The following is a 22,968-nucleotide window of genomic DNA, read 5'->3' on the forward strand; positions in this document are numbered from 1 at the left end:
AATGCTATACAGACTGCTAAAAAGTAAACCACACCTGGACTAAAAAGTAAAATGCTACTTACTGATTTTAACTTTTCCGACTTATATTGCAAATTATAAAATACACCACATAATTATATTAAAAGAAGAATAATGTTGAGCATGCCATATAAATTGTAAAGGAAATGTTGAAGTTACATAGCATTATCCTACAAAAGTTTACCTTTTTTCAGTAAGGCTGGGGTAATTGTAGCAAAATAAATTCACCAAAACCACAAACCCCAACCCCCACCCCCAAAAAAAACTGCTATTTTTTTTTCTACAAATTATATAGTAGGAGAGGGGGAAATCGAACTTAAGACATCGACTCAATTGCATAGGTAAATCTTCTTAATCGTGGCATCCTTAACCACTTGGGGCCGTAAAATTATTAGTAAAAATTACTCAAGAGTTTGTGGGAACCCGCCATAAAAGAGAACGAACAACTAAAACATAAGCCGAAACGCAGCGTTTCGTTCGTCTCTAATCTCTTTCTATGGACTCTATTGTCTTCGAACAGTGAGCCAGATACAGCATCCCGGCACCTCAGCTCTCTCTCAGTCATCAGTCAGGCCAAACTCCAAAGTCCTCTTCTCTATTATCTTCTTCTCCGATAACCCAAATTCCCCCCGTTGCAGCTCGCAGGCCTCCTTCGAACGGCGACGTATCGAGTCTCTTTCTCTTCTCTTGTTTCTCGGCGAACCAGGTATCTCCTCTGTCCTCTCTTGGTCCTGGCTCATATGATCATTGATACATTCCTGTTTCCTTTTTATTTTTCAAAATTATGGGAATTGGAGTTCTGGTGGAATGAGATGTGCGAATTTATGGTATTTCGTTTATGAAGCTTGATGCTTAAATTTTTATTTTTATTTTTATGGATATAGGATGATAAATTCGTAGAAAGAGACTTCTAATAGTTTAGAAAATTTGGGATAACTTACATTGCCCTCGTGATTGATCTTGGTTGTGTTTTCATTTTATATTTTTTTGGAATTTTTTTAGCTGAAGTTGTGAACTTTAATCGCTTTATTTGGTTAAAAAACAATATGGACGGAATAAAATCACCAGGGTTGTATTTGGATTTGTGGATTCAAAATGGGGCATATAAATTAGGGTTTTTGGTTTAGATAATTGATAGGTTGAGCCTAATATGCTGTCACGTAAAATTTTTGTTTGCAAATAGATAGAGAAACTTTTACTTGCAACGTATCTGTTACATTTTGGATTTTACTATCTGTCAATACAAGTACTGAAAAATGTGTTGTTTATGATTAGGCAGTTGGTTTAGATAATGGATTACACTTGTCAAGGGAAAATATTAGAGATAAGTGACAAGGAAGAAATATTTGACGCAATTGATGAACTAAAAGTGGGAATGGAGGTGTCTAATGAAGCTGAAGCTTACAATCTATGCAACACCTATGCCTTTAGGAAAGGTTTTAGTATCCGTAAAGGGAATATTCGAAGAGATGCGCAAAATAAGGTCAGGCAAAGGGACTATTTTTGTTCAAAAGAAGGGTTTCAATCGGATGAAGATTTGTGTGAAGTGAAAAAGGTGAGAAGATTAGACACAAGAACAGGTTGTAAGGCTCTAATTCGATTCACCGTGGATAATGGTATATGGAAGATCAGTCACATCAATCTAGATCATAATCATGAGTTTGCTAAGCCTGAAGAAAGACAATTTCTACGATCAGGTCGACATATACCACGTGTCCGTGCAGGTATCCTTGGCCCTAAGGTTGATGAGAGTACAAGACCAACAAAATCATACTCTTACTTGGGAAAAAAGTTCGGCAATGCTGAGAATGTTGGGTCCACTAATAAAGATTGTCTTAATTATTTGCAAAGGAATAAGGAAGAAATGCTAGAAGGAGGGGATGGGCAAAGTTTGATAAATTATTTTAAGCATAAACAAATGGAGGATCCAAGTTTTTTCTACAGTGTTCAAGTGGATCAATTTAATCGGATCACAAATTATTTTTGGAGAGATGGTAGATCAAAGTTAGATTATGATTGCTTTGGAGATGTTGTATGCTTTGACACCACATTTCGAACCAAGAAATACAATCTAATTTGTGCTCCATTTGTGGGTGTCAATCATCACTGCAAGAATGTCTTATTTGGTTGTGCTTTTGTATCGGATGAGAGCACTGACTCATTTATTTGGTTGTTTGAAACATTTTTGGAGTCCATGGGATATAAGCAACCCAAAACCATTTTCACAGATGTGGGTAATGCAATGGCAAATGCAATTGTGGTTATGCTTCGAGAGACACGCCATCGCCTATGCATATGGCACATATCTAAGAATGCTACACAATATATTGGATCTCATTATTCTAATCACGAGTTCAAGGAGCACTTTAACAAATGCTTTCACGATTGTCTCACTGAAGCGGAATTTGAAGCTACATGGAATGACTTGATTAGAAAGTTCAACCTTGAGAGCAATTCGTGGCTGCAAGAGTTATATTCACTTAGAGAAAAATGGTGTCCTGCTTTTAGCTTAGACACTTTTACAGCCAATATTAGATCCTCCAATAGAGGTGAGAGCATAACCAGTACATTCCATCAAATTTCTACGAAAACAATGGATCTCATTGGTCTTGTACAGCATTACGAGAAAAAAACAAAAGTGGTGCGGTCAGCAGAGTTGGAAGAGGATTTTCGTTGTAAAAATGGTATGCCTCATCTTAGAGCAAATAGTGGTATCTTTAAGCATGCAGCTTCTGAGTACACAATTAAAATGTATTCATTCTTTGAAAATGAGCTTATGAGTATCTTTGGGGTGAGGATGATAGAAGTTGGTAATGATGGCAACCAATATATTTATGAAGCAATTGAAGAAGGTCATCCAAGAGTCTACATTATTGAATATAACTCCGCTACTTCCATGGTTTCTTGTTCTTGTAAGTTATTTGAATCCATGGGATTGTTGTGCCGTCATGCCCTGAAAGTATTGGATTTAAAAAACTTCACAAGCATTCCGACCAGGTACATAGAGAAGAGATGGACTAAAGGGGCAAAGAAAAGGATTGTGGAGAGTAGTCATTTATATGAGTCGTCATATAAAATGGGGAAGTCTGCTCAATCATTGCGCCTAAGTGAGTTGATGCATGAAGGAAATAATGTTTTCAGTATAGGCTCATTGTGTGATTCAGGAACGAGAATTGTTAAACAGAAGTTGGTGGAGGCCATGAAGTTGCTTGAAAGTGATGAGGAAACTACATCTTTGCAGGGAAATTTGAACAAAGTAGATGATCAATTTGTTCGTGATGTGCTTCTTGATAACTGAAGGTATTGAATCTTCTACTTGCGAGGGCCAAACAAATCGAATGCTAGATTGAGAAGCAATGAAAAAACAGGAGAATGTAAAATTGTACTTTGTTGTGTAAGGTTTCGGAACATGGTTTTGTTTCTTCCTTTTTTCTTTTTTGGGTCTCTTTAGGTTGAAGCTGTCATTGTACATATTTTCGTTTCAGGTCACAGCTCCCTTATGTTAGAAATATTCTGTTGTAGTGCTCCTTATATGTATCTGCTTTGTATTGGAGTTTATTAACTTTGGTCAGTTTGGGATGAATTTAAGTAGCATATCCTTTTGGTCTATGATATTTTGTGGTTCTTTCTTCTTATACTTTTAGTTCATGTGCATCTTGTGATCTTGTTTTTATTTGGAAAAGAGTTTCTTTCTTGGCATATTTTGTGCTACTCCATTATAAAGTGGAAAGATGAGTTCTGTATTCATTTTGTCATCTGGGTACTAAAGATTGCTTGGGACAATACAAAACAGGTGCATTGTCCCTATATAATCGTAATAAACTTTTGAATAATGATTTATGGAGGACATTAGTTCTCCACGACCAAAGAAATTAAATGAGATTAAACAAAATTTAAAAATACCGGGTATAGCCGCCCGGCTATACTATTTTTAAAAAACACCGAGTCTAACCGGGCGGCTGCACTATATTTTTTTTTCAAAAAAGGGACCCAACAGCGATTAGGCACCACGTGTAAAAATACGTACAGCCGCACAGCTCCCAGGTGTAAAAAGAGTATAGCCGGGCGGCTATACTATTTTAAAACAATTAAAAACCGGGTATAGCCGCCCGGCTGTACTATTTTTTAAAAAGGACCCAGCGACTAGGCGCCACGTGTCAAAACAAGTATAGCCGCGCGGCTATACTATTTTTTAAAAAAAAAGACCACTCCTTTCCTTTAGGCGCCACGTGTCAAAAATAAAATATAACGGATCTGCTAGACGATTTAAAAAAAAAATAAAAAAATACCTAGTATAGCCGAGCGGCGATACTATTTAATGAAACATTTGAATAATGATTTATGGAGGAGATTAGTTCTCCATGACCAAAGAAATGGTTCAAATCCTAATTAAATGAAGTCGTAATCTCAACAACCCAGACAACTCAAACCCATTGAATTGCTAATCAAGCCCGAGGAGTTAGCTCAAGCGGTGAAGATCGATGCGGAAATGGTTTAGGGTTAGACAAGGTCAAGGTTGGATTCTTCCGTTCTAACCCGAAAATGATTTTTGGTTATTAAAAAGAACTAAATAAGTTTAAGGCTTTTTAAACCCACCCAAATGTTAGCGCTCTTGATAAACATTTTGCTTTGTTAGGTAGTAGGGGTGTATCTTTATAGCAAACTGAGATTTGGGTTTTGGAAAACAGAAAGTGGCAACATGTTTGGGACAGCGATAAGGTGTATTGCGAGGAAACCAAAACCGCAGATGAAACCCATAGAGCTCAAAACCCCACCTGAGCAGACGCAGACCATCACTAGGGCCATCTTCGATATCGTCAAGGAGCATGGTCCTCTCACCATTACTGAAACCTGGGATCACGTTAAGGTGATTTGAGTGCTGCTATTGTAATTATGTACTTCATTTTTGGTGTAGTTAGTTATTGCGTACCAATTGTTTGATTAAATGTCTGAGTCGTTTTCAGGAAGTTGGGTTGAGAGGATTGACGAGCAAGAGGCACATGAAGATAGTGTTGAGGTGGATGAGGGAGAGGCAGAAGCTTAGACTAATTTGCAACCATGTAGGGCCTCAGAAGCAGTTTCTGTATACGACTTGGTTTACAAAGCCCAATCTCAGGCAGCAGGGAAAACCAGTAAATGATTCTCCACAACCCAAGTCTCCTTGAAGTCTCTGGATTATTAGCTTAAGAGTATTGCTCTACCGTTATCAAACTTCGAGTTGTTTTGCTACAACCATCGTTGTAAAACTAGAAGCTAAAGGGCTAAGTTGTAATGGTCTCTCTTTCCAACTTGTCAGTGATTCTTATTTAGATAATGGTTTGGAGACTACTGAGACTGCTTGAGCTCGATAAGCCCACCATTTTCGTAGTTCAAGGTGAATGGACGATGCCGAATTTCAACAAATAAAAACTAACTTTTGTTCTGGATGTTCTTTTTTAAAAAATTTACCAAATAAAACGGGCAAAGACCTGAAAGGGCAGTCGCATGCACGAGTGGGCAATCTCCTCCAGCTGTTGATGCAATCTGGGACTCACATGCATCAACGGCTGGAAGTCGTCCACTCACAACTAACTGGCAAATCACCATCCCCGACCATAAAAATATGCTAATGGTATAAATGCCATAATGCATCAAGGAAATCCATAAAAAAGAGAGTTTGCGCGTATTCAGTAAGTTACAGGCTTACAGCACACATATCTCCTTATAAGATTACGAATGATGCTGGGTTTTTACCTTATCCACCAAGCATTTCACTGAAATGCCAATTTTTCAAATCCATGCTCTAGCAAAATCGATCATGTCATTGTCAACCTTTTGAACAAGTTACTAGCTAGATGTCTTAATTTGTACACAATGTACATAAGAAAGCGAAACCTGAGGGGCGATTATGTCACCATAAAAGAAAAATCGACCCACTAATCTAAGTGTAGTTCATCTTCTTTTGCTATGCAACGAAATCTCTAAAACAGGAGAAGAGAGCATGTGTAGCATTCTACTTGACAGTTCAAGGCCTCAAAGTGTTAGGAATCTGAGTGGCTCTTTGACTTGTGCAACACTTCCTTCAGAACGGCAGCAATTCTATTTGCCATATGGTGTTCTAGAAACCTTTCTTTGACCCTTTCGTAGCCTCTCTTCCCCATTGTAAGCCTCCTCTCAACATGAGTGGCAAGTTTTACAATATTTTTCGCAAGAGGAGTGATCCCTTCCTTCCCAACAGGATGCAACAAACCTGTTGTTCCATTCACTACAATCTCTGTGGTGCCACCTGCTGCTGTTCCCTGAAATAAATATTTGATTTGGAAATTAGAAAAATGGCAATGGGAATGGGTCAATAGGATTAGCAGTAGCACCATGAGTTACAAGATATTACGCAAAATAACAAGAGGAAGGTTCTTTACCAATACAGGCAGCTGAAATGCCATGGCTTCAATAGTTATCCTACCAAAGCATTCTCCCCGTGCCTATGGAAGGGTTTTAAAAAAATTAGAAGATGAAAAAGGATATATTAATTAGATTTATGTAGTTTCAACCACATTAGGGTCAGACTTGCTGGGAAAGACATTAATATCAATACAATGCCTATGTATGATTACTGTTACACTAACTGGGAACTTATTCACATTAAAAACTATGGTTTTTGCATCCTATATGTATAATATGTTCTTCTATCTGCAACTTTTTCTATAAATAAGATATTAAACAAAACATTTAATAAGAGAAAAATCTTTCTAATACCTGGGAATTTTGAACAAGGACATCAATTGCAGCCAGATATGGAGCTACAGTCAGAGTTTTGTCTACAAAATGAACACGATCTTGAATTTTCTTCATCGATACAAAGTTACGTAGTTCACGCTCAAACTTGGTGTGAGCAGTCATGTCACTCCCTACAATTACAGCATGCATTCTAGGCAGTTGCAGCTTCTTCTCTTGGATCAATCGCAAGCTTTCATAGAAGGAACGCAAAAACAGATCTTGGCCTTTTCCACGTGAAACACCTGTAGTCATGAGGTGTACTTCAGTGTTCACAAGGTATGCACAAACTAACCATAAGACTATTTTTTATTTTTCATTTCCTAATGGCAATTTAAATGGAAATTAGTAGACTTCCATCAAAAAGCTTGAACTACTTACTGTTTATGATGGCAAATAGTAGATCTTCTCTTCGCACTCCAAGAGACTCCCGGACATGCTCACGCAAAACCCTTTTTGCTACACTATCTTCAGCAACTTCCATCAGTTCCTTGCTGTTTCCAAGGTGAACAATAAAGGTCTCTGGCATTTTGATACTGCAGAGAGCAAATGAGTGGAAAAAGTACACCAAAATTTGATATAAAAAAGAAAAAGAGTCAATATTTGAAGCCTACCCCAAACGTTCTCGAGTCCTATTCTCCCAATATTCTGCTGTTACATGCGAATCTATCATAGAACCTGCAACAAGCGGGAGGTGCTTGACATAATCCAATTTGAAGTAATGGCCGCGCATTTCATGGATCCACCACAACACTTTCGGGAGAACACGGGGAACATTTTCCTTAAGAACAACATCCAACCATTTCCCAGAAACTGCAGTGTTCAATACAACCAAATCAGCTTTGAGAGCTGTATTTACAGCTTCTTGGCCATTTTCAGAGAGGACCTGCAGATGTATTAAAGCATTATTAGAAACGTGCTGAGCAGTTACAGAGAAATCAAACCTATCAGAAACAGGAAATATCACGTAGAAGACCAAAGCCAGACAAGGCCATAATTTAGATAAAATCAAATTGGAAGATTGGTTTACTTCGCTTAGTTTCCTTAACAAGTGGCCAGCGGTGTGAACAAAACAATGCTTCCGAGATCATGAAATATTGAGATGATAAAGTTAACTATGTAACGCATAGACAACTAGCCTGCAAAAGAAGACATTCACAATAACTTTTGAAAATAAATTAAGATTTTGTACCTGCACCCCTCGGTCCAACATTTTATGTTCCAAACTGTATATCACTACATCTGCATCTGATGGTTTCATGGTTGTAACCCAACAAACTTCAGTGCCAACGCCTCTTAATAAAAATGCTAGCTCCATCAACAACAAAGGTCCACCTGGAAGAATGTTCAATATGTCATACCACCAGTAGAGTTTGTAAGATATATGTAAAGAAAAATTTTAAATGAAAAGAAAAACAAGACAGTTCTTTTCATTTAAAAAAAGAAAAATAAATAATTAGGAGAAAGGGGTTTAGGAAAATATGATCCAAAATAGAGAGAAATAAAGAGCATAAATTGATTGGATAAAATATATCTTCAGCCAAATATTTGGTTAAGGAACGCGATAAGCTTTCATGAGTTATGCTAGCCTAGAAAAAACCAATGTACATACGATTCCATGTTATTTCAGTATGCCAACGAATAAAGTAATTATAACAGAAGGAACATATGCACATTACTGAATGTTGGTCTGTTGACGCCTGTCAGAATATTCATCCAATATGAACATTACTGAATATTGGTCTGTGTACTACAAAATGTTTGGAAATATTCCTCATTTACGTGATACACTGATATTACATTAAATGCAGTAAGTTAGTGTCGAAGACACAAAAACAAGTGTATCCCGATAAATAGGCAAATATTCGAAAGACGACAGAAATTTCATGTCGAGCAGTTACACATTGCTGAGAAATTCCAGAATTTTTTTTAAATTTTTTTTGGTTCTCACCAAGATTAAAAAGCCAAAGCTAAGGGTGACTGGTGGTGAGAAGGCACAAGAACTTATTGTTGAATGGGTTTTAAAAATCCATCCCATATTTGGAAACCCAGTAGCTCAAAAATTTATTACATCTGAGTGTCTTCGCCATCTTAAGTAGCTAACTTTCTGTGTACGTATAATCTAAGTCATCAAAAGCTCAACATAACTAATCACACCACTAATAGCTGAAATTGCAATCAATAACTTGAAGCACAATGAAACATCAACAATGCATTAAATTTGCAATAAAATAATGGAGACAGAGACAGCACCAGAAAGAGAGAGCTCGTGCGAGACTAACAGCACGAGCTTGGACTTCATGAAGCTGAGGGGGCTAGGACTGGTCCCAATGGGAGAGCCCAAAGGAACCCTCGTGTCGACTACATCCATGCGCCGGTCGCAGGAATCGAAGGCGGCTCTGATGAAGAAGGCGATCAAGGTGGAGACGGAGAGCATGACGAGAAAGGCCAAGAGCCAGCGCTTCTGCGACGCGACCCACCCGACGGAGTGCTTGGCCATCTCTAGGGTTTGGAGAGTAGGCGAGGTCCGTTACTGCTAGTCTCAGCGGCATAATTCTAGGGTTTGGATTTTTGACTGCGACCGGTGGGTTTGGTACATTTGGCTTTCTGTGATTGAAGACACTTGTAAATAATAAATGAAAAGGCTTTTCGATTTCGAAGGCAGCTGTGTGGCTGGCTTTGGCGTTGAAAGCTTCAAATGTTGGTGATATTAATGGCGGATTCTGAAGCTCGTTGCTCTGCTACTTGTGTTGTTCAGAGAAACGGAGCATGGAGCTCAAGTTGGAGGAGAGATAGTTGCTTTCTTCTCTGTCTTCGGCTCCTTTTTGGCATTACCAATACTTTTTGCTTTTTTTGCTTTTTAATTTTTTAATTTTCTTCTTTTGCTTTTTTGTTTAGGAAATAGGAATAATGCAAATGCCATTTTGCAAAATCTTTTTCTTTTTGGTTTTCTCTTTCCTTTTCCCCTTTTCTTCCCATTTTTAAACACTTGTTTGCTGTCATCAAATTTCCCTTTCTCTTTTCTTCTTTTACTTTTGAAAACAGACTCTTTTTCTTTTGGGAGCAGTTATTGCCACTTAAAAAAGTCGTCATGAACTTATCCAAGTGCAATTTTGTATCTTTATAACGAGAGGGTTTAAGAACTATATGATTGTTTAGACGTAACATAAAATTAAAATGCTAAATTAATTAAAAAATATTATAACTTTTCTTTTGGGTAAATACCACAAGGCTCGGCTTGTTTCAGGCCACAACGTGCTTTCAACGAGTTTTAAATTCTTGTCATTGAAGCATCAGGTAGCTCGATAGCTGAAAGTGACAAATTACCAACTGCACCACATCTTATGGTTTAAAAAAATATTATAATTTTGTCTCTTAATATATACAAACTTCAAGCACACTCAACCCGATCGTACACCCTTATCCAACCCTCATTTTAGTGACGGATTGGATTGTACCAAAAATTTTCAACCCCGTAACCAGCGGAGATGTACGAGCATAATCCATTTCCTATTTGCATACAACAGAATTAGAATAAGGAATTGGTTCATATACTTATTATTTAATTTCCTAGCTTAGGCTACCACATGTCGCGTATTAAATTAAATTATTTGTTGATTATCAATCATGTAAACCTCATGTTTTCTTGGTCCATTTTTTAATTTTGACTTATGTCCCCAAAATACGTCAATATCATCCTAATCACATTAAATTAATGTTAATTTTATAGTTTATATTTGAGAAATAAATTAAATCAAAACCACAAGGTGTGGTGCGGTTGGCTGGCGAGCTATTTGGTACCTCAGTAGCAGGGGTTCAAAGTCCATTGGAAACATTTTGTGGCAAGGCGCAAATCGAACTCCGAGCGGACATTAATTCCACCATTCTGAGGTGTGGGGACAAATTATGGTATTTACCCAAAAAAAATCAATATAAATAATGGTGACCCATTATTTATTATATGAAAATTGTCTCGCGGGACAAAAGACCCAGAATCTCACAGCGGTCGCCGGTCGCAACCCAACAGTGGGCGAGAGTGGCCTTCTTTCTTCTTCACTAGGCGCCGGTACACTAACAGACAGTACATGCCAAGCAATGCGGAGCCTACGACGCCGTTTCCACTTTCATTCTTCTTCTTCTTCTTCTTCGCATCGCATTTTGTATGCACTACTTACAGGTTCGTTCCCATTCCTTCATGTCTTCGATAATTAACAGCAGCCTTTCCATATCGTCATTTATGAATAAACAAAGGTTTCAATTATGAATATATATATTTTGTTTCAGTTCTTGTATCACAGGCGCTTCAAGCAGCCTCACTCGTGGCGCCGAGATCCAATTGCTACGCTTTCGATAACTCTAGCCGCGTCGTCGATTTTGTATCCTTACGCAAACAATTACTGTGGCTTGTTAATTAGTATTATTTCACAATAATAATAACAATGCTTAATGCTACTGCCTTCAAGTTTGGGTTTGATTTTGTGTGAAATTTGTTTTCTCTTAAGCTGTTAACCAGAGTAGTTGGATTGGACATCCGTTTGAGTATGACGGGAAGGTAATTTCAATTTCAATTCTGTTACGGTGATAATTGAAATTATGGTGCACATATGTTATGAATTTTAATATTGCTGTAAAATTTCATAATTAGCTCAGTTCATACTCAGATTCCAGAGGTATCGTCACTCATAAGTTTGTTTGGGATGATACAGGACTCCGACTTGGTGCTTCGATTTTGCAAAGATGTGGAGAGTAGATCACAAACGGTAGTCCATATCACCATGATCTCAAGTACTTTACCATTTGCTTTTATTTTTATTTTTCAATTTTTGATTTTTATGTTCATTAATTTAATGAGCCTGTATTGGAAAGTTCGTATGTATATAAGCCATTCAGTAGTATTTCATGTAAAGCTCCTGTATATGCTTATTCTATTAGCTTCATTGCTGCATTGGCTGTTAAGTTGCCACATTAATAACATATGAGTAAATTTCAGTTTGTGTTCGATTAGGTGTTTTTGTTTGAATTTGCTCCTTTTAATGCAGGGATATGTAGATTTTGGTCGATTTGATAAGTTCAACTACTTTGTTTCTGGTTCAGGACACGTTGACTTTGTTCAAGTGAGCTTCCTTTTTTTTTTTTTTTTTTTTGGGTTGAAAATGATACTACAGTTTGGTTTCTTTCATGTAATAGGAAAATGCAGTTGTCATATTTATCTCTATTTCTGAACATATATAGGGGTTTTATAATGGCGACCTGGCAAATTGTGAGCACAGTTATGATAAATTGGGACGAACAGCTCAGGTTGATTTATGCTGGAAAACTTCCACCCTCTAGCACCCTTATTTCTTTCTCCTGGAAGTTTTCATATATATATTTTAAATATTTGGCGATCACTGTCATTCCACTTCTCTCATAATTTTTTTTTTATCTTCTTTAAATTCAGGTAAACATCATATGTGGAAGTTGTTTAAATGGCCAATGCACAGGTTTGTGTACCTTTCATTTCTAAGTTATATGTACAGTCACCATTTATACTAGGAATTGATATGCCCCCTTTTGAACTCTGTCTTTGGTTGAATGGACAGCAGATAATATAAGAAAATTCTATGGATACCCTTAACAAATTGGAACCATTGCGATTAAAAGGGCCACTTGTTAGTAAGGTGGTGAGAATAATAAGTTTAGGTGGATAGGGAGAAGGCGATGAGTTTCAGGAATAAGATTTAAGATATGACTAGGTCACTAGAAGAATTTTTGCAAACTGTTTCATCAAGAAAGATAGAGCACTAGAGAGGGAGAGGAAGAGAGAAAGCGGAAAGAGGAAACTACAAGTAACTCTGATATTTCATACCTAATTAAAACACTGACAGAAGGTCTCATTGCTTCATCCTGTTTTCTATCAAAAACTACTTACTTACAATTTTTTTCCTCCTCAATTTACATCTCTACCATTAATATTGTACTGCCTCTGACTCTGTCATTTTCAGTAATCTAAGACTGATTCTTACTATTGTTTGTTTTCAGGTGGACTTGGATGCATCTGCAATGTCACTTATGAGTCGAGTTGCAGGTCTTTTGAATAGTACCTTGATTTCCACTTTATGTTGCATTATAATGAAATGTGGTGTTAAATCTCTGTTAATTGAGTCAATCATTGCATGCTGGTGTTGGGATAACAGAAATGCTTCAATATATGAGCCTTCATTTATTATGAGACACTCATGTTTCCCTGATTCTGTTGCAATTCCTAAATGTTTCAGAGTTTTTCTCGAACTAGCTATTCCATGCGAGAAACCAGGACCACGAGTATTTAAGGGCTTCACTGTAGGTTTCCATCCACGGTCATGGGAACTTGTAAGAATTGTTTTATTCTCCCTGATGCATCTTAATTTTCCCAGGCAAAAGTAAATTATTTTCTGAAGGAACCATTTTATGAACTTGCAGGTTTATGATGGCATGACTCAATTGGGCTATGAAAAGTCTCACCATGAGTTTAGGTATAGGAATTATTTGAGTTGTTTTGCTTCATTTAACATCCCTTCCCCCTAACCCAAAAAAGAAAATGTAGCATCCATCAATCTAAATAAAGTTTGCATTTTGCAGCTTTGGGACTGAGCAGACACATGTAACGCTTTATATGACTGCAATTGCTTCCCTTTCGACTTTGGTGCAAAGACCTGTTATTAAGGTACTCGAACTCCTTATACTTTGATGCATGGGAAACCATTTATCATTGAATAAGTTGGTCCAAGTATGTATCCTTTGTTTAATAAAATATTTGCAGGTCTTACCAGAAAATGGTCTGGAGGTTAAGGTATCAGGGTCGGGAGCAACTGGGAGCCCTCCTACAACTTTGTCACCCACAATGTTAAATGTTGATTGGAGATGTAAGGGTATCCTTTGCTGCAGTGGGCTTTGATATCCCATACAATAAAGTCTTCTTAGTTTCTTTTTGTAATTTTCAGGTGAAAAGGCTCGTGATACTCCATTTGAAGTTAATATCACTATCCCAGTAGAGGGTTACGAGCCCATCCAGTTTTTTCTTGCCAAACTGTGTGGTAGGCTCATACTGCCGTCACTGATAACTACTGCCTTCCCTCTCAATCCTTACTCTTCTGAAAATCCCTGTTTCAAATTATGGAGAGACATAACCAATCTTAATAGAACAAGTTCTGAAGATGCATCATGTTAAAGCTATCCTTCTTGCACTAGAACTTGCTGGTGAAACATGATTGGACTGTGTTCACTGTCTACCAATTAGGAATGAGTCCCTCAATAATGTCATCACTCTCAGAAATTATTACATTCAAGTTAAATGGCCAATAAGGGAAAGTGGAGACAAGGGGTGTTGGAATTGAAAACACTAATGGTTTGAAATAATATCAACTGAAAGAGCTTGGTTCGTTCAATTTTGCAGAAAACGGGCAGAACCAAAATGGAGACAGTGCACGAGGATGGGCTATATTTGGAGTGTTATCCTGCATGTAAGGCAGTTCCTACTGAAAATTATAGTATTGATAAATTGTATAAATTATGTATTATGTATTTTATCTGAAGTTTGATTTTTCAATGAACTGTCTTGGATCAGATTTGCTGTCTCATCGACCCTGTTTTGCTGTGGAGGATTTATTTACAAGACTCAAGTTGAAAGGAAGGTAGGCCCTTTTCTATGGCTTCAAAGTCTTGGATGGTTTCCGAATTTGCAGCTTTTCATCATGGTCTCAATTTGTGTGTCCTCAATTATATATTTCTATTTGATCACATGCAGCGTGGGATTGATGCATTGCCGGGAATGACAATTCTATCCGCTTGTTTAGAAACTGTAAGTATACATCACTAACACAAATATTCCTTGTATTCCATTTTCCATGAGGCTCAAATTCTTTGGGACAAATAAACCCTGCAAGATGCTTTAGTTTTAAATTGAAAAGAAACCTTGCAAAGCAAGGGAACTGAGTTATGAAGCAAATAGGAATACTATTTGCCACGCCCTCCGTAGACTTTCTAATGGTGTTGAATGTGGGGGGTACAAAAATAGGTGAGTGACGGAGGGCACAGCTACACCCGACCAGAAGACCTTAATACTACTTTTGCCAGTGAAGCCTCTTGGGAACGCTCTTCTGCTTCTAGTCAAGGAACATCAAGGCCGAACGAAAGAAAATACGGTGCAATTTGAACGTTACGAACCAGTGAGCCGCAGCAAACTTGTATTAGTACATGAAATTTGAGGGTTTTGAAGTTATACAACCTGTTTGTCTTTTGACGATACAAATTTCATAGCATGTAATTTTGGATGTTGTAATCTCAAGTTATCAATATAGATCTCTTGCTCATTAATTTGTCATCTGCGACTTGGAAAGCTATTAGCAAAGTTGCTAAGGGATATACGAGCTATGATGGCATATGCTCTTTTCTTTGAGGCCTGTAATATGTCACTTGCAAATTTACAAATGAGGAATCAGAGCCTTAAAGGAGTTGTTCTCCAACCCCGCCTATATTATCTTTTATCATATTTGGATCTTCCAGATTAACCTAATATTCCCGTTATCATACTTGATTATAATTTAACTTTTCTTCATGCCTCCATACGCGTTTAACACACAATGACAATTTATTTACTAATATTGTCGATCCTGAAGTCAAAAAGCTACAAAATAAAGGAATCAATGTCAATTCATGGATAGAAAAAGAACAAGAAAGAAGACAGGAGATGAATATTAGGTGTAAAGAAATGTTGAAGGGCAGTCGCCTATCCAAGTGGACAACTCTCAGTTGTTGATACGTGGGGGCTCATGAGCTTGCATCATTAAAATCCATAGAATGAACATCTAGACGTCCATTAAAATTCAACGTGAACGTTAGGGGAAAGGGGAAAAAGTGCCCAAGTATGAAGGGTTCAACCCTAATTTTGTGGCTTGCTCTAAGATACCTTTACAGACATTGACAATGTCAGAAGCTTTGAGTCATCTAGTTTAGTTTGGGTAACTATATACTCTGTCAAACATAGTAGTTGAGTCTGCTCCTACTCTCTTTTTATTGTCGTCGCAAAACAATTAACAAAAGGTTGACCTGCTTCTGTTCCACATGGAATCGGTAGTCAACTGCAATGCTGTGATCCAATAACACGTGAGACGGTGAAATGTTTGCTTAACATATTTGACAAGAATTACCCAACAAAATTTGGGAATCATTTTGAAAGTTACACAAGGTTTTTTTATACAAGCGATATTAAGAGAGGGGAGAATCGAACTTAGGATTGTATGTGCAAGGATAAATGTTTTTAACCACTTGAGCTAGTTTTAACTTAAGAAAAGAGTGTTAGAAGAACAACCCTAATGTAGAACTCTAGCCAAAGTTCAAATTTTCTTATTAATCTTCAATACATGGAAAATTACATTAATGGACCTTCCAAATGCTTGCTAACACGTTATTCTAATTGGAATTTTCTGAGACCGAGATCTAAATGAAGGTGGGATGTTGTTGTAATCAATTAATGTAAATTGCTTAACTGATGATCTAAAGGCCCACTGTACTGATAATTTTTTCTATGTCAAGGATACTTGGATTATAAGCCAAAAAGGTTTGTTCTTCTATAATGAGCTGATTGAGCTTAGATCTTGTATTAACATGATGATTAGTCACCGCAAAGAATGAAAGCTTTGTACCAACTCCAACCTTCTCTTCAGATCCTGTCTATTGATGTAGCTACCGAAAGTAAGTTACCAACTCCAGCCTCTCTATACCTCACTCTTGAAAGTTGTGTACAAAGTCTCCTCTATAAATACTCCCTAAGCCATCCCAACATTCATCAAAGCAAGTCTTGGGGAGAGCTTTATTTTCATTTGACAATTTCAAGTCTTCTTCTTCTCTAGTGGTCTTACTAGACTTGAACTAAGGGGTACCCAAAAAAAAAAACATTATGGCTCAGTCTTTGAGCTTCCTTCTGGCTCTTTCTCTTCTTGCCCTTGTCCCACTTTGTTTCTGTGATAAAACTCTTGGTGGGTATCTCTACCCACAGTTTTATGACCACTCTTGCCCTAGAGCAACAGAGATTGTAAAGTCTGTTGTTGCCAAGGCTGTTGCAAGAGAAGCTCGCATGGCTGCCTCTTTGCTTAGGCTGCATTTCCATGACTGCTTTGTACAGGTATCCGATTACAAAAATCAGCCGATTTGCTTCTAGTTAAATATTGTATCAAATCATTCTAATGCATCTCATTTGATAAATAAAAAAAGAAGTTATGTTAACACCTTATGACTGAGGTACTTAAAATCATGTTGCTAATTTTGAATGTTGCAGGGTTGTGATGCATCAATTCTGTTGGACAGCAGCAAGAACATAATCACCGAGAAGAGGTCTGTCCCAAACCAGAATTCAGCTCGAGGGTTCGAAGTAATCGATGAAATCAAGTCTGCATTAGAGAAAGAGTGCCCCAACAGAGTGTCCTGTGCTGACATTTTGGCTCTTGCTGCTAGAGACTCTACTGTGCTAGTAAGTGTTACATTTTTAGCTTTGTAAATTGCATGGTGTAAGAACCCAAGCCTAAATTCACATATGCTGACTATAAATTGTTGCTGCATATTGCAGTCTGGGGGGCCAAACTGGGAGGTTCCACTAGGCAGAAGAGATTCAAAAGGAGCAAGTTTAAGTGGCTCCAACAACAACATCCCTGCTCCAAACAACACCTTCCAAACTGTTCTCACCAAGTTCAAGAGGCAAAAGCTCAACATTGTTGATCTTGTGGCACTATCTGGTAACATTGCCAAAAAAACACAACATAGTTCTTCATTATTTACTAAAAATAAAAATTACCAAAAAAGCTAACATGCCCTGAGCTTTGTGTTTCTCAATCAGTTTTTTTTATTTCCATTGATATGCAGGAAGCCACACCATTGGAAATGCCAGATGCACCTCATTCAGGCAGAGGCTTTACAACCAGTCAGGCAATGGCTTAGCTGACTTCACCCTTGACCAATCATATGCTGCACAGTTGAGAACCAGGTGCCCAAGATCTGGTGGAGACCAAACCCTGTTTTTCTTGGACTTTGTCAGCCCAACAAAGTTTGACAACAGCTACTTCAAGAACTTGTTGGCTTCCAAGGGCCTCCTGAACTCAGATGAAATTCTTATCACGAAGAGTCAAGTGACAAAGCAATTGGTTCAACAGTATGCTGAGAACAGTGAGCTTTTCTTTGAGCAGTTTGCCAAGTCCATGGTGAAGATGGGAAATATTTCCCCACTTACAGGGTCAAGGGGAGAGATCAGAAAGAGATGCAGGAAGATCAACTCAATCAATCAGAATGCATGATTTCAGGGCCATAAAAGTTCATATCATATGTAGTGTGTGTTTTTCTGCTTTTCCAAGTTATTTTTTTTTCTCTCTTTCCCAAAATAAATTCTGATTGTAAAGCTTGATGTGGCCATTATATTGTAGACATCCAATGATGCAAGATTAGTGCTTGTTGTGTTTTCATGGAACTTGTACTATTTTTCATCTTCAATAATCTTTAAATGCTTCGATTTTAGTTAACATCAACAATCTACACTTTCGTTTATTTTTTATTTTTTGTAACGCAATGCAATAATGAGAGAAACCACAAAGCTTGCTATTCACAAAGCTAAAGTTACTTTTAGTATTATCTCAAACACCTAAATTACTAAGAGAATCTTCAAAGAAGATGTCAAATTGTCACGTTATTTTGACTCATCTTAATGTTTTTTTCGAAACAACAATGAATTATGGACTCAAATTAGAGCTCGGAGCCTAAACTTACAAAAGTTAAATTTTACTGTTTCTGAACTTATTAGGCATGTCAAACTGCTCCTCTATCGTACGTCTCTTATCATCTTTCTACGTACGTCATTTTATTGTACCTAACGAGGCTTTGGAGTTGGGACTAAGAATTGAGAGACATGAGGCCTACCTTTGATAATGATAATGCAGTCTGTCAAAAGATAGGAGAGAAGTTGCTTTTTGCACAGATTCCTCAAGGCGTCCATTGGAGAAACTTTCAAGTTTTTATCTAACATTCCATCAGTGATCCTATAATCATAAAAAAATTTCACGTTCCCATCCAAAGAATTAAAATAATAATGGAGAAAAAAGTGAAGTTCTCGGAAGCATGGCCGGAAGACAAAAGACAGATCCTTGTCAACAAGTTTCCCTTCACCCTTAAGATGCTCCATTATTGGTGGTAACGTTAAAACATTACTTAGCTATGTAAAGTGTTGTTTGTGCTGCTTCTTTTAAGGCAAGGACTATAGGGTAGCAGTAATAATAGGAAGGTGTTGCTTTCTTTAAACATAAAGTAATCTTCTCTATTGCATATAGACCATAAGACTAAATGACTTGATTTGCTCCAATAATGCATGGTAGAAAAACCAATAAGTGCGTATGACACGTTGTGTAAAGGAGTTTGAGCCTGGTTTGAGGGTTTTCGACAAAGCTCGAGCAGAACTTCAAGTGACTGTATCTCTAAATCTTTGAATAAATAGAGAAAGAAACTAAAAAATCTTTACTGTGCTACTAAAAAGTTTAGTTTTCCAAATTTTCTTAATAACCATGTAATCTAATATGTGAAACATGCTATAATCTTAAAAATTAGGCAATGGGTATTCTGATAAACTTGTTGGGTGCGTTGTAAATAGAATTTCCCAAAAAACTTTGGGCCAAGCGCGGTTCAAGGCCCAATAAATGGATTTGGGCCCATCATCAATTTTTGTCCGAAGTTCACATACCTTGGTGGAGGGCAACTTAAGCCTTCGTCCCCCGTATAGAGTTTATGCCTGCAAGCGGTCACTCACACCCGCGCCATACCAGTCACTCTCTTCTAAGCTTCAGAAGCCATGAAAGCACCAAGCTTATGCTAACCTAATAAGGACCACAATGCTCAGATAACATCCCCAATTGCCTGAAATCACACCCCCAACCCCAGAAAAATGAGATATTTACGGTTCATTTCCCCACATTTTTCTCGTATTCACAAAACCCTAAACCCACAAAGCCCTCCTCTATCCTCTCTCCAATCAAAGCCCCAGATTAGTTCTCATTTCGTGTGCAATTACACCACCGCTGCACCGGAGCAACGGCCACCTCCGTCCGAGACGGTATCGGCGATCGCGGATGAGATCTCGGGCCTGACTTTGCTCGAAGTCTCGGACCTCACGGAGGTTCTGAGGGAGAAATTGGGCATAAAGGAGATGCCGGTGATGGCGATGATGATGCTGGGGATGGGATTTGGCGGCTTGAAAGGCGCCGGCAAAGGTGGTCCGGCGGCGGCTAAAGGCGAGGAGAAGGTGGAGAAGACGGCTTTTGATGTAAAGCTCGATTCTTTTGATGCTGCAGCGAAGATCAAAGTGATTAAGGAGGTGAGGACGTTTACGAGTTTGGGGCTGAAGGAGGCCAAGGACTTGGTGGAGAAGGCGCCTACGCTGTTGAAGAAGGGGGTTACGAAGGAGGAGGCGGATTCGATTGTCGCGAAGATGAAGGAAGTTGGTGCCAAAGTTTCTATGGAGTGAGGTAATTTGGGCAATTTTTTGCTTATACATTTTGTGAATTTGAATCTGTGGTGTGGGTTGTAGTGTGTATAGCTTAGTGAATGAGTTTGGCAACAGGAGGTAGCTCTCATTGTTTTTTGGGGTTTGTTAACTCAGAAAGTTTTCTAGTAATCTGGTTTAGAAATCCCTGTTTTGGTCAATATGATTAACCAAGATGTTGGGAATGGGGCACAAAGCACATTAATGAAAACTCCGAGCTAGTCTTAGGCATTTTGTTGCTCATATGTAAAGGTCACTGAAACTTCCGGGCTCCTATATAGGCACTATGAGTTTAGAGTCATGTCCTGTGTTCGGGGCTGCTAATCTAGGCACTATTTGGGGCTTTATAGCCTGACATTGTTGGGGATGACCTGGAGGATGTCAGGGAAGAATCAGAAAGAAAATCTGTGTTTTAACTTGCAAACTAATATGAGTTGGTGGTTTGTGAGGTACATCATTGGCAGTGGCCTATTAAATGACTAATGGGCACAAATGTGCAATATTTCTATTTTAGTGTAGAATGATATTGATTGTCCTGCTGCAGCACACATAAATGTGTGCGTGGTTGTATATGCATCAGTTTTGCGGTTAACCTTGAGTATCACCTAAGTAGACTCATCATTTGTCAATGTTTTTAGGCAATCACCTTTGATAGCACTTGTTAGCATTGCACCGTTACCACATTTTCTTTCTTGTTCAATGCAGTTATGCAACTTGAATATCTGATGGTTTATATTTTTTGGTGACTTTCCAGGGGGAGAGAGGGATGTAGAAGTTCAACGTTCAGGTGGAAAATTGTTAAAAAATGTAGAGTAGCAAATTAGTGGTTCATCACACTGGATGTGCAATTGACATAGTCTCATAGAAGCCTACTGGAGATCTTCATGATTCAAAGCAATCTTTAGTAGAACTGCTTTGCTTATCTTTCTTTGAGTTAGAATAATGTCTTTGCGGAAGCTTTGTTTCATTTTTTTTATTATAAAAAACAATCAATCCTTTCAGTTACTTCATTACTTTTACAAACCAACAGTTGTACACCTAGCATTTTGATAATAGGTTCACAGAGTTGAAGTTTATGATATGTACTTTGCATGTTTCTCCAAACCAAAGATATGCCAACTGCCAAGAACATTTTTACAACTTGACCTTGATCCATGTCTACACCGCAAATTATAACCTGATCCAACCTAGAGAAATGCCATCGACTTTGTAGACCTTTTCATGCTGCAGTGAGCTCAACTTTGCCCTGTTCTTGAACAATGTCTGCATTCTGGCAACCTTCTCGAAGTGATCACAGAACAAGGCTTTTCAGTTTGGGCATTCCCGAACGCCCACAGGGTAACAACATCTTTGAACTTTAGGCCATGATGTCGAACAAAATATCGCCAATAAAGCTTATGATATTTGCGAATTTTTGTGGCCATGAACAGCATACTGTGCTCATTATCAGCAATGTCATACGTTGTGACCCAGATGCCTTGTGTAGGATCTTCATTACCATTCAACAATGGGAAGACGTGTTCTTCTGCGTCACATTTCTTCACCTCTAATGAGAACATCGCATCAGATTTTGTCAAGTGTCTCTCAAAAGGCTTGCTGCATATTTGAATCAAGTGTTGGATGCTTGGGACTGGTGGGAGATCAGGAGGGACATACTTGTGAAATCCATTGTATGAACCTAATTCTAGTTTTAGCTGTTCTTGTGTTGCAATGGCTTGTTGGGCTCGTGGAGCTGCATGTTCTTGAAATTGAATTGAGCGTTGGACACTCGGGATTGGTGGGAAATCACGAGGCATTCCAATTCCATGGAAAGATCCTAGTTCTAGTTGTTGTGGTAGTTGAGGCATGCCTTGTGCTGCAAAAATGGCTTCTTGGGCTTGCAGGGCATATGTGGCTGCAGGTTCTTGAAATTGAATTGAGGGTTGGAAGCTTGGGAATGGTAGGATATAACGATGAGGGACAGAGTTGTGAATTCCATAGTATGAACATAGCGCAATGGCTTCTTGGGCTTGCAGGACATGTGGAGAACAAGGTTCTTGAAATGGAATGAAGTGATGAGGAGGCACATAGTTTCCACAGAACCAACCTAGTCCTAGTTCCTGTAGTAGTATAGGCATGCCTTGTGCTGCAATGGCTTCTTGGGCATGCAGGGCAGCAGGTTCTTGAAGGCTCGGGACTAGCGGGACAGCATAGTTTCCATACAAGTAGGAACCTTGTTCTGGTTGTGGTTGTTCTTGCTCTTCTTGTGTTGCAGCAATGGCTTCTGTGCCTAGTAAGAATGCTTCAAATTCTTGGATTTTCAATGCTAGTTGCTCATTTTCTTCTGCATGCCCATCTTCTTCCAACTCATCATCAGAATCCAAAAGCACGTGCTCTATGTAAGAAAGAGCTTTAGCCATGTGTTCATCATCATGATCATTAGCCATGCCTGGCCTGGAGCTGTTTCCTGAAGCCACTTTTATGGTTTCTTGTTTCATGATCTTTCTCACAAGAGGAAGTCTTCTTGGGAGATTTTTTTGAAGAAATGGGAAATGGGAAATGTGAAACGGGAAGTGCTTTTTGCTTCTCCACCTGGGTTTTATAGATATCTTTCCAGAATAATTGAACCCAAATTCATTTAGCTTTGGCAATGCAATTGGAACAACCTCCTTACTTGGTGTCTGGAC

The 22,968-nt window shown here is 38.3% G+C and overlaps 7 protein-coding genes across 9 annotated transcripts; 6 read left to right on the plus strand and 1 right to left on the minus strand.

Annotated features, from left to right (window-relative positions):
* Window positions 1-444: 444 nt before the first annotated feature.
* Window positions 445-3,627, plus strand: LOC117633521 (protein FAR1-RELATED SEQUENCE 5-like). Of its 2 annotated transcripts, none has more exons than XM_034367158.1 (2): window positions 445-724; window positions 1,294-3,627. In XM_034367158.1, the coding sequence occupies exon 2, from the start codon at window positions 1,310-1,312 to the stop codon at window positions 3,314-3,316; it is 2,007 nt and encodes a 668-aa protein (XP_034223049.1). In that variant the 5' UTR covers window positions 445-724; window positions 1,294-1,309; the 3' UTR covers window positions 3,317-3,627. The 2 variants fall into 2 exon arrangements, with proteins under 2 accessions (XP_034223049.1, XP_034223050.1); XM_034367159.1 differs by having other exon boundaries at window positions 1,298-3,627.
* Window positions 3,628-4,341: 714 nt separating this feature from the next.
* LOC117635011 lies at window positions 4,342-5,344 on the plus strand. Of its 2 annotated transcripts, none has more exons than XM_034369331.1 (3): window positions 4,342-4,533; window positions 4,655-4,885; window positions 4,983-5,344. In XM_034369331.1, the coding sequence occupies exons 2-3, from the start codon at window positions 4,718-4,720 to the stop codon at window positions 5,181-5,183; spliced, it is 369 nt and encodes a 122-aa protein (XP_034225222.1). In that variant the 5' UTR covers window positions 4,342-4,533; window positions 4,655-4,717; the 3' UTR covers window positions 5,184-5,344. The 2 variants fall into 2 exon arrangements, with proteins under 2 accessions (XP_034225222.1, XP_034225221.1); XM_034369330.1 differs by having other exon boundaries at window positions 4,707-4,885.
* Window positions 5,345-5,613: 269 nt separating this feature from the next.
* LOC117635931 lies at window positions 5,614-9,628 on the minus strand. Its single transcript, XM_034370322.1, has 7 exons — window positions 9,025-9,628; window positions 7,964-8,106; window positions 7,386-7,657; window positions 7,153-7,307; window positions 6,754-7,016; window positions 6,417-6,479; window positions 5,614-6,296 (listed from the first exon to the last, which is right to left on the minus strand). Exons 1-7 carry the CDS (start codon window positions 9,269-9,271, stop codon window positions 6,039-6,041), a joined length of 1,401 nt encoding a protein of 466 aa, XP_034226213.1. The 5' UTR covers window positions 9,272-9,628; the 3' UTR covers window positions 5,614-6,038.
* A 1,003-nt stretch (window positions 9,629-10,631) lies between these two features.
* On the plus strand, window positions 10,632-15,112 carry LOC117634362. Its single transcript, XM_034368439.1, has 17 exons — window positions 10,632-10,948; window positions 11,056-11,147; window positions 11,285-11,323; window positions 11,478-11,531; window positions 11,811-11,885; window positions 12,004-12,069; window positions 12,212-12,254; window positions 12,793-12,838; window positions 13,029-13,122; window positions 13,213-13,265; window positions 13,372-13,456; window positions 13,553-13,655; window positions 13,734-13,826; window positions 14,186-14,252; window positions 14,357-14,423; window positions 14,537-14,590; window positions 14,807-15,112. The coding sequence occupies exons 1-17, from the start codon at window positions 10,711-10,713 to the stop codon at window positions 14,942-14,944; spliced, it is 1,407 nt and encodes a 468-aa protein (XP_034224330.1). The 5' UTR covers window positions 10,632-10,710; the 3' UTR covers window positions 14,945-15,112.
* A 1,456-nt stretch (window positions 15,113-16,568) lies between these two features.
* LOC117635998 (peroxidase 72) lies at window positions 16,569-18,296 on the plus strand. The gene is made up of 4 exons (XM_034370411.1): window positions 16,569-16,912; window positions 17,066-17,257; window positions 17,354-17,519; window positions 17,647-18,296. Exons 1-4 carry the CDS (start codon window positions 16,688-16,690, stop codon window positions 18,072-18,074), a joined length of 1,011 nt encoding a protein of 336 aa, XP_034226302.1. The 5' UTR covers window positions 16,569-16,687; the 3' UTR covers window positions 18,075-18,296.
* Window positions 18,297-19,538: 1,242 nt separating this feature from the next.
* Window positions 19,539-21,378, plus strand: LOC117635944 (50S ribosomal protein L7/L12). Its single transcript, XM_034370338.1, has 2 exons — window positions 19,539-20,285; window positions 21,057-21,378. The coding sequence occupies exon 1, from the start codon at window positions 19,706-19,708 to the stop codon at window positions 20,282-20,284; it is 579 nt and encodes a 192-aa protein (XP_034226229.1). The 5' UTR covers window positions 19,539-19,705; the 3' UTR covers window position 20,285; window positions 21,057-21,378.
* A 247-nt stretch (window positions 21,379-21,625) lies between these two features.
* On the plus strand, window positions 21,626-22,871 carry LOC117635945. The gene has a single exon (XM_034370339.1). The coding sequence runs from the start codon at window positions 21,810-21,812 to the stop codon at window positions 22,350-22,352; it is 543 nt and encodes a 180-aa protein (XP_034226230.1). The 5' UTR covers window positions 21,626-21,809; the 3' UTR covers window positions 22,353-22,871.
* Window positions 22,872-22,968: the final 97 nt, after the last annotated feature.

This window comes from Prunus dulcis, chromosome 7 (genome assembly GCF_902201215.1).
Source record: "Prunus dulcis chromosome 7, ALMONDv2, whole genome shotgun sequence".
Lineage (NCBI taxonomy): Eukaryota > Viridiplantae > Streptophyta > Magnoliopsida > Rosales > Rosaceae > Prunus > Prunus dulcis.

Coding starts and splice junctions, on each gene's coding strand:
- LOC117633521 (XM_034367158.1), top strand. CDS start 1,310: ATGGATTACACTTGTCAAGGGAAAATATTAGAGATAAGTGACAAGGAA.
- LOC117635011 (XM_034369330.1), top strand. CDS start 4,500: ATGCGGAAATGGTTTAGGGTTAGACAAGGTCAAG. Junction 4,534..4,706: donor TAGGGTTAGACAAGGTCAAG/GTTGGATTCTTC, acceptor TTTGGAAAACAG/AAAGTGGCAACATGTTTGGG. Junction 4,886..4,982: donor AAACCTGGGATCACGTTAAG/GTGATTTGAGTG, acceptor AGTCGTTTTCAG/GAAGTTGGGTTGAGAGGATT.
- LOC117635931 (XM_034370322.1), bottom strand. CDS start 9,271: ATGGCCAAGCACTCCGTCGGGTGGGTCGCGTCGCAGAAGCGCTGGCTC. Junction 7,658..7,963: donor TGTTGGACCGAGGGGTGCAG/GTACAAAATCTT, acceptor ATACATCTGCAG/GTCCTCTCTGAAAATGGCCA. Junction 7,308..7,385: donor AGGACTCGAGAACGTTTGGG/GTAGGCTTCAAA, acceptor TGCTCTCTGCAG/TATCAAAATGCCAGAGACCT.
- LOC117634362 (XM_034368439.1), top strand. CDS start 10,711: ATGGTGACCCATTATTTATTATATGAAAATTGTCTCGCGGGACAAAAG. Junction 11,324..11,477: donor CGTTTGAGTATGACGGGAAG/GTAATTTCAATT, acceptor GGGATGATACAG/GACTCCGACTTGGTGCTTCG. Junction 13,656..13,733: donor GTTAAATGTTGATTGGAGAT/GTAAGGGTATCC, acceptor TGTAATTTTCAG/GTGAAAAGGCTCGTGATACT.
- LOC117635998 (XM_034370411.1), top strand. CDS start 16,688: ATGGCTCAGTCTTTGAGCTTCCTTCTGGCTCTTTCTCTTCTTGCCCTT. Junction 16,913..17,065: donor TCCATGACTGCTTTGTACAG/GTATCCGATTAC, acceptor TGAATGTTGCAG/GGTTGTGATGCATCAATTCT. Junction 17,258..17,353: donor CTAGAGACTCTACTGTGCTA/GTAAGTGTTACA, acceptor TGCATATTGCAG/TCTGGGGGGCCAAACTGGGA.
- LOC117635944 (XM_034370338.1), top strand. CDS start 19,706: ATGAGATATTTACGGTTCATTTCCCCACATTTTTCTCGTATTCACAAA.
- LOC117635945 (XM_034370339.1), top strand. CDS start 21,810: ATGGGAAGACGTGTTCTTCTGCGTCACATTTCTTCACCTCTAATGAGA.